This window comes from Cynara cardunculus, assembly GCF_001531365.2.
Source record: "Cynara cardunculus var. scolymus isolate 2C chromosome LG 3, CcrdV1, whole genome shotgun sequence".
NCBI lineage: Eukaryota > Viridiplantae > Streptophyta > Magnoliopsida > Asterales > Asteraceae > Cynara > Cynara cardunculus.
In genome coordinates, this window is record NC_037530.1 from 1900013 (window position 1) to 1913272 (window position 13260).

At 34.9% G+C, this 13260-nt stretch overlaps 2 protein-coding genes across 3 annotated transcripts in view; one reads left to right on the forward strand and one right to left on the reverse strand.

Annotated features, from left to right (window-relative positions):
* Positions 1 to 4900: 4900 nt before the first annotated feature.
* Positions 4901 to 7591, forward strand: LOC112509627 (protein YIPF5 homolog). 2 transcript variants are annotated; one of them, XM_025114684.1, is made up of 2 exons: positions 4901 to 5660; positions 7506 to 7591. In XM_025114684.1, the coding sequence occupies exons 1-2, from the start codon at positions 4969 to 4971 to the stop codon at positions 7519 to 7521; spliced, it is 708 nt and encodes a 235-aa protein (XP_024970452.1). In that variant the 5' UTR covers positions 4901 to 4968; the 3' UTR covers positions 7522 to 7591. The 2 variants fall into 2 exon arrangements, with proteins under 2 accessions (XP_024970452.1, XP_024970453.1); XM_025114685.1 differs by lacking the exon at positions 7506 to 7591 and adding an exon at positions 5756 to 6012.
* The window catches only part of LOC112509626 (diphosphomevalonate decarboxylase MVD2, peroxisomal-like), a 10353-nt gene continuing 4191 nt past the window's right edge, over positions 7099 to 13260 (reverse strand). The window contains exons 4-10 of the mRNA XM_025114683.1: positions 11482 to 11545; positions 11315 to 11395; positions 9108 to 9194; positions 8266 to 8423; positions 8021 to 8069; positions 7531 to 7655; positions 7099 to 7442 (exon numbers count right to left, since the gene is read on the reverse strand). Of these exons, the coding sequence (XP_024970451.1) occupies positions 7220 to 7442; positions 7531 to 7655; positions 8021 to 8069; positions 8266 to 8423; positions 9108 to 9194; positions 11315 to 11395; positions 11482 to 11545 (787 nt within the window). The 3' untranslated portion in view covers positions 7099 to 7219. The remainder of the gene's footprint in view (positions 7443 to 7530; positions 7656 to 8020; positions 8070 to 8265; positions 8424 to 9107; positions 9195 to 11314; positions 11396 to 11481; positions 11546 to 13260) is intronic.

The following is a 13260-nucleotide window of genomic DNA, read 5'->3' on the forward strand; positions in this document are numbered from 1 at the left end:
ACTCTTGTTCTCAATGTCTGCTTCAATTTTGTTGGGTTGCAACATACAGCAGCATATTTGGGTTACCATATATGGGGCTGGGGAAGGGGCAGGGGCAAACGAAAACGAGAAAGTTAAAACGTTTTGCGAGAAAGCGAAAAGTTTCAATATCATATAAGATTACATGTATGATACACAAGATTAATCATATATGATTAAGCACATGTTGTGTTGACAACACATAGATGCTTAATCATAACACACACTCAAAGAAGTGTAATCATATATGATTTTTAAACTTCTCGTCTAATCGCAAAATGTTTAATTTCTTGCATCATCTTTCTTTTGTGATATATACATGGGCGAAGGATCGTGTGAGAAGAAGAGTTAAAAGTGAGAAGCGTAAGAAGGGATCTGGATCCCTGATCACCTTTAAATCTCAAACTCACTCATGAAAGCGCGTTTGATACGAGGATTGATCAGGTGCATCTCACTCTAATGTACATCTAAGGGTGGAGATCCCTTCTTACGTTTGTCATAATTTTTCATTTTGTTCATTTTTTGTAATTATAAGAGGTTGATTAATCATTTTTATTGTGGAGGATGTTAATCATTTTTATTGTGGAAGATGTTAATCATGATTATTATCATCTTCATTATTTTAATTTTAGAGAAATATATGAAACAGTTTCATTAAGTAGTATATAAAACAGTTTTATAACCATATATGAAACAACTTCATCAAAAAAAGTATTATATGAAACAATTTCACAATATTAAACAATTTCATGAAAAAAATTCATAAGATTAAACAATGAAATCGACGTATGAGGGTGGTTTGTACGGTTTTTACAAATGAGGGTGGTTTTCGGTTTTTACAAATGAGGGTGGTTTTCATTTGAACGCTCATCTTTATATATATATATATATATACTTGGGTTCACGTGAGACCAAAGGTTTTTCGTGAGACCCGTAAGACCAATTTATGTTTATTGATCAACTTTATAAGTTAATGATCTAACGATCCAAAGTTGTACGGTGACAATTTTGTAATTATTGAGAAGTCTCGTGGCAATTTTGTGATTATGAATATTGAGATTGTAGATCTAGTCCAAGAGTTGAGAATTAGTTTTACGGGTCTCACGAAAAAGCCTTGATCTCATATGATCTCAAGTCTATATATATATATATATATATATATATATATATATATATATATATATATCAAGAATCACATATATAATAAATATGCAATTGCTGTGGGTGGTTTCCTTAGACATATGACATATGACATATCACATATGACATATGACATATGACATCAATTCTTTGGGGAATAGTAGAAATACGTGTACAATCGCTTTAAAATTTGTGTTTCTCTACTCTCCAATTATACAAAGGATGATCTGAATGTAACTATATTAAAAGACATTTTTTGAATTGTTAAGAGGTGAATTTGGTTTGAAAAAAAATTCTATTTTTTAATGGTTCTAAAACCATCTGAATGATTTTGTATCTTGGGCTCTTTTAACCATTCAACGCTCTAATTTTATTGTAAACAATTACCAAACAATCATATTTCATTTTGTACTATATTATGAGAGCCTCTTAATCATTCTGACTACTTAATTATTCTATACCAAACTATTCAGCAACAGTCAAATAGTCTCTTACTAATTTTCTTCTAACATGTTATTATCAAGATTTAGAAGACATTTGTTTTAAAAAGAACTCTTATCTACTTCTTATGTTTGAATCAGTAAGAGGTAATTATACCTTATTTTTGATAATTATACAAAGGATTCAGACATTTATCAGTTTACTAAAACAAACAGTCTTAATGATTCTGCTTTCAGACTTTAGCTTCATCTTTTATCAATAAAAAATAAGATGAAATTTTATTATAAGCACTTCTCTTTTGCACTTTTTATCGTTACCTCATTTCTAACTCATCAAATTAAGAATTTATATGAAAGTGGACGAAATAGTTCTTATAAGAACCTCCTTTTTATGGGTCTCATGCATTTTTTCCAACATCAGTGATTACTATAAAGTCAATAAAATATATAAAAAACCTAGGAAGCTGCCATTTCACATAAAATTCATGGTAAAAACCAAAGTTCCTGTGCAAAACTTAAAGTGGTGAGGTTCTTATAAGAACTTTCCACAATGATAATTTTTACAAGTCACTTCACTTTTTGTTTATAAGAACCTTGCATTTGAGATGCTAGCTTGTTTTAGTTCTCTAACAAATTCTCTAAAAAATAAGGATATTTATTTTTATATTGTTTTTAGAAGTAGAAAAAATTAAGGGCGCGTTTGGTTTGCGGGATTGGAATGGAATTGGGGGGATTTGGATTTGAAATCCATTCCAATCCTGTGTTTGGTTTGCCAAATTGGAGGGATTTGGAATCCTGAGATTTCATTAAAATCCATTAGACGCCGGTTTTGGAAATCCATTGCAAACTAGTGGGATTTGAAATCCAAATCTGGGCTTCTCCCCCATCGATTCCTGTCGAATCCTTCACCCACCTTCCTCCCGCTTCCTTCACCCATCGCTTCCCTCCCATCGCTTGCTCCCGCCCTAATCAATCCTCCTCGCCGATGCTCCCTTCCTGTCCCGTCCCTTGTGAAGCGGTGCCCTAATCGGTTTGCCTCCTCGCCGGTGCTGTCTTCCTTTCCCCTCGCGAAGCTGCTCCCTAAACCGCCCTTCCTGTTTGCCGGCGTCTCCCATCACTCAGTAGGTAAATCATATTACCCCTTTTGTATAGCATTAGACATGCTCGATTCAATTATTTAGAGGACCCAAATTATCTCAAAGTTGTGTTTGCACTTTCCCCTTCTTGAAGACAAAACAGTAACCAATTGTTAGGGCACAAATCCATCTTTGTAGCCAAAGTTATTTACAAACAATTTCTGGATAAGCACCTTAGAATGAAGCACAACACAAAGGTGTAGTAAAGATAGAAAATTACTTGAAAATGCACAAGGGTTCTGCCCTAATTTGCTGTCATGCATTATAGTATAAACAGGGGCGTGTAAAGGTATCCAGAAAATTGTTGAGTTTGTTTTTGGGAGAGTCTAGCCTCTCAACTAGTTTCCTACTGTTCTGCCCTATTCCTTTTATTTTAGTTGTTTAGTAAATCTGGTTCATAACATTTTCCCACTCCCCCTTTTCCCTCTAGCCTCTATCCATTTGTTATCTTGTGTGTTTTACCATAGCAGTTAACCAAATTCTGATAGTGTTTAATTGGTTCCATGTCTTTGATACTAGAGTTTAACCAGAATCATTTATAAATACCTCAACCCTCAAGTAGTGTTTAACTGGTTCCATGTCTTTGATACTAGAGTTTTTGTTCAAAATGCCTTTTTACATCAGTGATGRCYGTTTGATCCAAATGCTTACTGCTTAATTGTTTTCACATTGTGCCTCATCAATTTTTAGGTTTGATTGTTAAATATGCATTATGGATGAAAAGGTTTGATTGTTAAATTTTTAGGTTTGTTGGTTAAATAGATAGATTTAAGAAAATGAAAGAGATTTGGTGATTAATATTATTACAAAAAAAAATAAAATCTAAATCCAAATCCTACAAACCAAACAGAGGAATGAATTTCAAATCAAATCCAAATCCTGCAAACCAAACACATGAATGAATTTTAAATCCAATCCAATCCAAATCCTATGGAATCCAAATCCCTCCAGGAATCCAAATCCCTCAGAAACATTCCTGCAAATCAAACGCACCCTAAGTTTAAAGAATTATCTAAAATTTAATGTAAAAACAAAGAAGTGATTTTTATTTATTAAAAAGGTGTATTAAAATGATAAAACTACATAATATTTAATCATTTATAATAAATTCATAAGTCTTTCAAATAGAGTTAGAGTTGCAAGTAAAATTTATTTAAAAAAGTTCAACTTTAAATTCTTTATTTAAACAAATTTATAAAAAAATCAAACAACCAACATGTATACCAACCGTACCAATTTAGTTGGTATCAATTACAGTCGGTTGATAGTATTTTACCAACTATGTAAACTCGGTTCGTACATAATATTGGAAGTCCCGTGCCAAAATAGTACTATTATACCGACTTATAATTAGTTATTAGTTTTTTATTTTTGTATTTTTTATTTATTAAATATTAAACACTTTAATTTTAACTATTTTATTTGAACGTTGAATATTTGTAAGTTTTATTCTTTACATTAAAAACCATTAAACATCGCATATGTTACTTGAAAACTCAATATATCATTCAAAATTTGAATAAAATTATAATTCTTTTTTTTATTAACATGGATATCTAACTCGCTATGCGAGCCGACTAATCCCAGGACGACCACTTGCTTTGTGGGTGGCATAGAGTCGCCACATTTGAACCTCTAAGACCACAGAGGATTTTTATTTCTCCTTGAATTTGAACATGAGACCTTCAGACACTTTTGAAATTTGGAGCTCAAACTCAAATCAATCAGACACCACCATTTTATGTATGTAACTTGAAATTGGTACAAAACCAGCACTAACCGAAAAAAATTCGTAGCAATCAAATTGATACAAAATATAGTTGGCTAATATGTAGTATAATATTTTACGTACCAATTATAATTGATTGATACACAAATAGACTTGAGATCACGTGAGACCATCTTGTTTTCTAAAACAATTTTTTTACACTTGAAACTTCATAGTAAAATATTGTGAAGATAATTTCATAGTATTTTTCAGTGAAAGTTTAGATTTTTTTACCATCGTATTAATATTTTGCTATGAAGTTTTAAGTGTAAAAACATTGTCCCATGCACAAATATTTGTGAAAAAAACCTTGATACACATATACTTTGAATTATGAATTTTGTTTTGGTGAATATAATCCGATTTAAGATCTTTTGTAACCCTAATTTTCAATCAATCTTCGTCTAAATCTTCTTATTTGGGTGAAGATTCTGATGTTCAAATCCATTTCACGATTTTCTTCACCATGTCGAAGGAATTCAACGTTCCGCCTGTTGTTTTCCCGTCCGGTGGAAACCCCAACACCGGTCCTCAACAACGTCGTCTACCAACAGCACCGTTTCAGCCGGCCAGATCTGCAAATTCCAGTATCCCTTTTATGTCATTCGATATCGGATCATCTCCGGCATCCACATCCTTCGTCACTCCTCAATTCGGCACCGTCATCGGCGGCGCCAGTGCAAACTTCGACGACGAGCCGCCTCTCCTCGAAGAGCTAGGTATAAACACCAAACAAATCTGGAACAAAACCGCATCGATTTTGAATCCGTTTAGAGTTAAAGCCGATCTTCACGAAGACGCAGATCTATCAGGTCCAATTCTCTTCATCATGGCGTTTGGTTTGTTCCAATTACTCGCCGGAAAGTTGCATTTCGGGATTATTTTCGGGTGGACCACCGTAGCGTCTCTGTTTTTGTACGTCGTGTTTAATATGCTCGCCGGACGAAACGGCAATCTTGATTTATACCGGTGCTTGAGTTTGATCGGTTACTGTATGCTTCCGATCGTGATGTTATCCGCACTTTCCTTGTTTGTTCCTCAAGGTGGAGTTCTGATCTTCGCGATGACGGGGGTTTTCGTGATTTGGGCGACGAGAGTCTGCACCAGTTTGCTGGTGGAGCTGGCTTCTTGCGGTGATGAACACCGTGGTCTAATTGCGTACGCTTGCTTCTTGATCTATATGCTTTTTTCATTGCTAGTAGTATTTTGATATCATCTGATTCATCATAGCTTTTAGTCGTTATTAACTCCAGGTTTCATGATTAACGAAAATGGAAGTATTTGTGTGTTCATCATGCTCTTGCTGCTTCCATTTCTGTGTTTACACAATCGATCGATTTGGAGAAGATGTATAGATCAAAATATTGTTTGAGAAATGCGAGTTTATCGAAGAACAGTAGGTGAATCCATCTCTGATTTTCAGTCACGGTTCCGGCAAAATCGTTCCATATGAAACTTAGGGGACGTTTACTAAATGCTTACACGGTAAGGGCTCACCGTCACCGAGTCACTTTACCTTATCGGATGGAACATGATAAGAATCGAGAATTTTATCCGGTAAGAGCGATAACAAGGACCGAGAGTCTTACTTGGTAAGTAAGAGTGACGACTCTTACCCGGTAAGCGCTTACCGGATAAAAATGTTGCCTATGATGTCATTTTAATAGATTAAAATCATACTCAGTAAGTTAAAGTTAAAGTATTGAATCTTACCGATAAGCGTTTATCGGGTAAGAGTTGGGTAGACGGCACCCGATATTTTTTTCACTTTGTTTACTCGGTAAGATCTTAATCTATTAAAACGACATCGGATGCTACATTTTTATCCGGTAAACGCTTACCGTGTAAGAGTCGTCACTCCCACCGGGTAAGACTCTAGGTCATTTTTTTTAATTAACCTGGATATCCAACCTGCTATGCGAGCCGACTAATCTCAGGACGATCACCTGCTCTGCGGGCCCGGAGTCCACCGCATTTGAACCTTCGTGGCCACAAGATGATTTTTATTTCTCATTGGATTCAAATCTGGGAACCTACAGACACTTTTGACCTTTGGAGCCAAAGCTCAAACCAATCGGGCACCACCCTTGTGGTTGACTCTAGGTCCTTGTCGTTGTTCTTAACAGGTTAAATTCTCAATCTTTGTCATGTTAATCGGATAAGGTACTTACCGGTCAAGTGTGTAGTAATCGACACTTACCAAACACTTATTAGTGAAATCGAAAAATTAGGGTTTAGCTTCTAGTATTCTTTAGACACCATCCGATTCTTTGTAGTCGTCATTTATTTTTTGTTATGGTTAGGTTTGTGTATGTCTCATCTATAGACACTTCTTTCGAGTGCAATATACTGTATCGGTTCGGTTTTACTAACATACAAACCAAACAAAATGGACGCAATAAATCCTATTTGAAAGTAGGGTTTGGTTGAAGTGACATGTACTTAGAGCTGACCTTTACCTAAAAGAACGTGAACAAACAAGTAGCAGATATAGAAAAGATATACAACTGTATTTATGTCCCACTCAGTCCATCTTGTCCTTGTCCAAAAAAACACGAGACAACATGTTTTCGTTCTGTCGCAAAGAATAGAATTTGTAAATGGAGAATGTTGTATTTGTTATCATGTAATGGGTACATGACCGTAATGGAACACTAAAGATGCACAAACATACAAGAGGTGTTATTAGGGGAAGTTGGATCACAAAACACTCTTTTTCAATTGGGCAAGCCGGTGAGTGGGTCGAGGAGAGCATGAATTTCATCGGAAAGCACCACCGGACCGCCCCCGGGTCTTGTGCAAATGAAGTAACTGACGTCGCCCTTTGATTTCTCGCCTACAATGTTATCTTTGGTTTCTGGGGGCGGTGCCAAAGCTTCCACGTCCTTTATATCCTTAACTCCAGCATCTTCTAGTATCGACTTGTCACCGATTACGTAGCTATTTGGAAAAATAGGAGAAATATATAACATAAAAGCATCGTTGTTAATGAGTAGTTTGCAGGAAGTGTTGTTGTTGAGTTATGTACCTGTCCAAATCTGTACCGGGTTGTGGAGGGAAGTTATAAAGTAGCCGTTGGAGGAGAAGGGCGGCGGTTTTCCGGTTACGTGTGATCATAACAGCGTTTGGCCCTGCATCGAAGGTATACGCCACCTGCACGTGATTTCAAAGTTCTCAAAAAAACCGAATTACTCGACTATCACTATTGAAATAGGATGTACTCCCTATTTTCCAAAACACGAAAACGTTTTACTAGACACATAGTTCAACTAAATTTTTCTAAAATCCGTCTCGGTATAAGCCTTCATGAAAAAAATTAGTGATTATTTCATATGTGATTTTATTTTTCTTGTGGTCATAAGTTGCATCTATCTCCATAGGGTTGGATTATGACAAAACATTGTGAAGGTACGAAAAATACCGAACCTTCAAAGCAAAAATATTTTACTGTGAAGATTCAGTGTTATTTATGTGGTCTTACCGTGATTCCTAAGTCTTTGCATAAACATAATACAAACCTGAGGCGTTCCTTCTGCACGATTCCATTTCTCCACACAGCTGATTATTCTGTAAAAACGTTTTGATGTATATATAAATATTTATTTACGGCAAATAATCACACACACTTTTCACTTTTTGTGAAGTTTGAACCAGTTTGGACCTTTGACCTCTGGGGATTTACCATTAAGATAGGTACTGTTGGGTAAGCATTAGTGGTAATCTGCAACATCAAATATGGTATGGATAAGAAGTAGAAACTTACCTGTGGGATGTGTCATTCATGTAGAATATAGGAGGGTATGTATCCAGGCAAACTGCATGAAACTGATTACTGTCTGTACAGGCTAGCTTTGCAAAAGATGGGAAATCGCGGTTTTGTATCGCGTTTTCCATTTGGATTATGCGCTCTGGTACAACTTCCTGTGCCATTTTAAAGACACAAATGAAACTTAGGGAATGTTTGTTAGTAGTTTAGTGAGCTTAATGAGACTTGCAGCTTATTTTGCTAGCTATACATGACTCTTTGGTAGTGGTTTAATGATGTAGAAAGTCTCTTATTTGGTAAGTTTCTAGGGGGAGTTTTATGCAAAAAGTCAAGTTTTTTCCGCACTTGCTCCTCCAAATTAAAAAAAATGCTCCTTCCATCTATGAAAAAACTCTCTCAAACAAAAACCTTAACAATCTATACGGACATATTAGTCCACACAAACAACTTTATCTATATAGGACTTATTGGAAAACTAACCAAACAGCTCCTTTTAGGACTGTTTACTTGGGGCTGATTGTCATTAGCCTCTTACCTGCCAAGAGATGGTATTGTTTACCTACACTCCTAACTGACAGAGGTGCTAACTGAGTCAGCCATCGATAATATTACTGACCAAATCACACAATGCTTACCCAAATTGTATTTCTCAGTGAGTACTTGTTACAAAATATTTGGTAAGCAGCCATTTTCAGTCAGGGTTGTACAAAACCAAACCTCTTACCCGGTTAGCATTTACCCAATTTGAATTGGTAAACGGCCTCTTAGATTGGTTCTACATTTGGAGAAAAATCAAATGAAGAAGACAAGAAACAAACAGATGGATTGTAAAGATGCACCTTTGCTCTATGTTGTATAAGTGCACTTGTTTCAACGGTATCGCGCATTCCTGAAGTGCTACTTGTTTCTTTCTGTCGTGCACTTACCTATTAACGACATAAACACCATTAAAAACAAATTAGAGATTCATCAAGAGGCAGATGTATGTTAATCTACTCAATGTTGTTTGTATTTTAGTACAACTTGTACAAAAACTAATACTTCTCCATCATAGAATTAGAAACCAATGTAAACTATAGACCCGTGAAAACATGATCAAGAGACTCGGTGTTATTACACATTTGAGTGCTACCAATCAATTAGGTTAAAGATTCAGGAATCAAGATTATGTTCAATTTTTTCAAGAAACCAATCAGTTATGTTAAAGATTCCGAAAGAAGATTGTGTTCGAAACTGATGTTCAGCTCAGAAGCAAGAGGCTGCAAGTGCATAATGGGTGTCATTGTGGGGTTGACACAATACATTGGACAAGACAAAACAAAATAAGAATCATTATGTATTTTGTTATAAAAAATATTTATTTTATTATAACTTAAAAAATTAAATAACTTGATCAAAATATATAAATAACTCATTAAAGATAAATCGGTCGTTTTATATGTTAATATTTTGTCCAATTCTATGTTACCTCTGGATACCAAAAGCACCTTTAGGGTCTATTATTAGCAAGAGTTTAATGCACCTTTAGGGTCTATTATTAGCAAGAGTTTAATGCACCTTTAGGGTCTATTATTAGCAAGAGTTTGATGAGACTCACGATTTATTCGGTAAGCTATATGTGATTGTTTGGTAGTAGCTTAATGGTATATAGAAAGTGACTTATTTAGTAAGCCACTTGTCTTTGAACAATGATTAAAAAAGGATATTGGAAATTCGAGTGGCTGAAGTTGAAGCAACTACTTTTAAGGGGGAAACTTTATACAGAAAGTCAAGTTTAATCTAAACCTGCCCTTCCGTCTTTGAAAAAACTCTACCAAACAAAAATCTTCCAATTTATACTAACATATTAATCCACACTAACAACTTTAACAACTTTATATATACATGACTTAATGAAAAAAACTGTTTGGTAGATTGAATCCCTCAACCTTCATGGGAAGGGAAAAACATATTGTCTTCTTGAGTTACGAGTGGGTAACTCAGTGGTCGATCTGAGGTATGCTTCCCACACTTAGGGTCGTCTTTGGGAGAAGGCGTGTCGGGCATATGCCCATGGCCCATAAGAAATATAGGCCTCATTTTTTTTCTATATATTATGTAATATACAGTAGTAGTTCAAAAAAATTAATAAATAAAAAGAGAGTTTTTAGCATCTAATATGATCCAAAAACAATTTAACATTATATTAAGAGCCCAAACATGTATTAATTAATTATATTGTGTAAGAAAATATGTAAAAATAATAATTGATTGTTCGTTTTATAGTATTGTTTCTCTAAAACTAAAACTACTTTGTCTAGAAAACATTGATACATTCTCCATCATTCATCTCGCGAACCGCATGAATTCTATTTTTATATTACATTATAGTAGATTTATTGTTATTAACTAAGAAAACTCTTAGCTTTTGGGAAAAAAATGTTAACCATATGAAACTATTCAACTTATAGTTATATCTCGGATTTCAAAACTACTACCGTCTTTTCATACATTATTTACTCCTTACCTAGTACTGAGTGCATGAATCTTAAGTACTCTCATATTTCTAAAACAACAATAAGATCTCCAACTATAATCAAAATGGACTTTTGATTCTAGATTGATGTTTCCAAAAGAATTTGTTTTAACCTTAACGTTTAAAATGGTGATGAAAACATTAACATGATCTGACATGGAAACTCAACTGATTTATATAAAGTGTTATTATAACATTGAGACCCCAAATGATGTCAATCTATATACCAAAAGTACATCATAGAATGTGTTTAGTAGTGGAACGGATTTACGATGCTATGTAAAAATGATATGATAGATGATATTCCATATAGAAGTAATTATTGATTGATTTTGCGTTCAGGAAGCGGTTATGAATTATTAGTATTTTTTTATTTCAATGCTATTTAAAAATTCAGTATAATTGGTGTTTAGAAAGCATGCATCAGGTTATAACAAGTATGTCCTACATTGGTAGCTTTAAGATAAGAGGGTTCAAGCTTTTTATAACAGGCTGTTGTGTGTGTGGCAAATCGAGGGAAAAGAAAAATACCACAGCAATGATGATTACGAGATCATCCCAGTGTTTCTCATCTGCAAGTTGAACGGCAAGGCTGTCGCTTCCATTTTCCTCCTAGAAACAAAACACAAAAAAGTTACAACATTTGGCCTCGATATGACACTTAATTACGCTAATAGGAAATAACTCATAGAACCTACTTTCCCCATGATCCACTTGACGAACCCACCATATAAACTGCGGCAAGCGCTGCCTGAACCTTGCCTGCACATAATTCATATGTTAAACGAATTGTTGCCATCAACATTCACTTGGTTTAACTTCCTGATGTGTGTGGGAATCAATATAAGCTCAAGCAGAGACAACAATATATAGCAGAAAGGAGAGGAAGGTAAATCGGTAACACCACGAAGACATTTTCCCCAATATCTCATCTCTAGTCACCTAAAAAGATCTTACAAAAACCACAAGGCTGGTGCCTGATTGGTTTGAACTTGGCTCCAAAGGTCAAAAGTACCAGGAGGTCCCAAGTTCAAATCCAACGAGGAATAAAAATCCCCTTGTGGCCACGGAGGTTCAAATGCGGTGACTCCGGGCTATCTGCAAAGCAGGTGGTCGCCCTGGGATTAGTCGGCTTGCATAGCGGGTTGGACATTCAGGTTAATAAAAAAAAAAGATCTTACAAAACCACAAAGGTTGTGGCGTAGTGGTTGAGGCCCAGGGAGGATATGGTGGAATATCCCATCTGTCCTGGGTTCAATTCCAAGCATCCACAACAATTGTAGCCACTGAGTTTATCAGGTCTGATGTCTTAATCTTACAATTTGTACATGGGTACAGTGGACTTTGACCCACAAGGGAATGGAAGGGGCTATACAAAGTACCACATGAGTGTCAATGTACCACATGGGAGCCATGTTTAGGAATTTTCTTGCAATCGAAACTCAATACTGCTTTGTCGCATTGAAAAGACGATGATTCTAGTTGACTAGGTATGTAAATTATCGTGAAGTTGAAGCTTATATCACAATGTCGCATATTAACATAGCGTACCAATATCTATGAACCAAGCAAATGCTTGGATCTCTACACTTGGTGTTCTAAGGCACTGTAAGGACTGACATACTATTACTAATTGGCAATTCAATTAGTCAGTAGTTCTGTTAATGGTTATTGTGTGTAAATGATTGTATGTATCTTAACAAATGCATAGTTGTAAAATGCACTATTTAACTATCCACTCTTTAGTCCGTGAGCTTGGCGGACCGATATGTTTGTGGATTGTTGTTTTCATATGTCCACAAATCATATTTAATGTGCGTTTGATACACTAGACATGACAGAAAAAAAGGGATCGATGTACCAGGTTTGGCAGGACTTTTATGCGGAACAGACTGAAACAGAGTGAGATAAAGTGGAACAGCCGTGTTCCACCCCCACCCCATGGAGCAAGGCGGAACAGACCTAAATTTTACCAATAAAACTCAACTCTCCTCTAAAACATCAAATATGCCTCCATCTTTACATTTTGTGCATTTTTTATATTTTATTTATCGTATTTTATGCTCTTTAAATTTTTACTTTATTGTCCTCAAAATATTATTCTTATACGATTTCTAAATTCTGATAAATTTATGTAATTTATTAAATATTATAATAAAAAAATAATATAGAAAAGGTATAAAATAAAATTTGGAAACTACATTAACCTTTTATTTTGGTGTTCATTTTAATTGTCCTAATGAAATTTTTTAAATGATATATTTTGTTATAAAAATATTTATTTTATTATAATTTAATAAATTACATGAACTAATTAGAATATAAAAATATATATATAAACAACCCACTAGGAGTAAATTGGTTATTTTATCTGTTTTGTCCTATCTAGTTTTGTCTTACCGAATACTGAACAACTGTTTTGTCCTGTTTTGTTATGTCCTATTATATCCTACCCTATCTTGTCTGCATTACCAAAC

Coding starts and splice junctions, on each gene's coding strand:
- LOC112509627 (XM_025114684.1), top strand. CDS start 4,969: ATGTCGAAGGAATTCAACGTTCCGCCTGTTGTTTTCCCGTCCGGTGGA.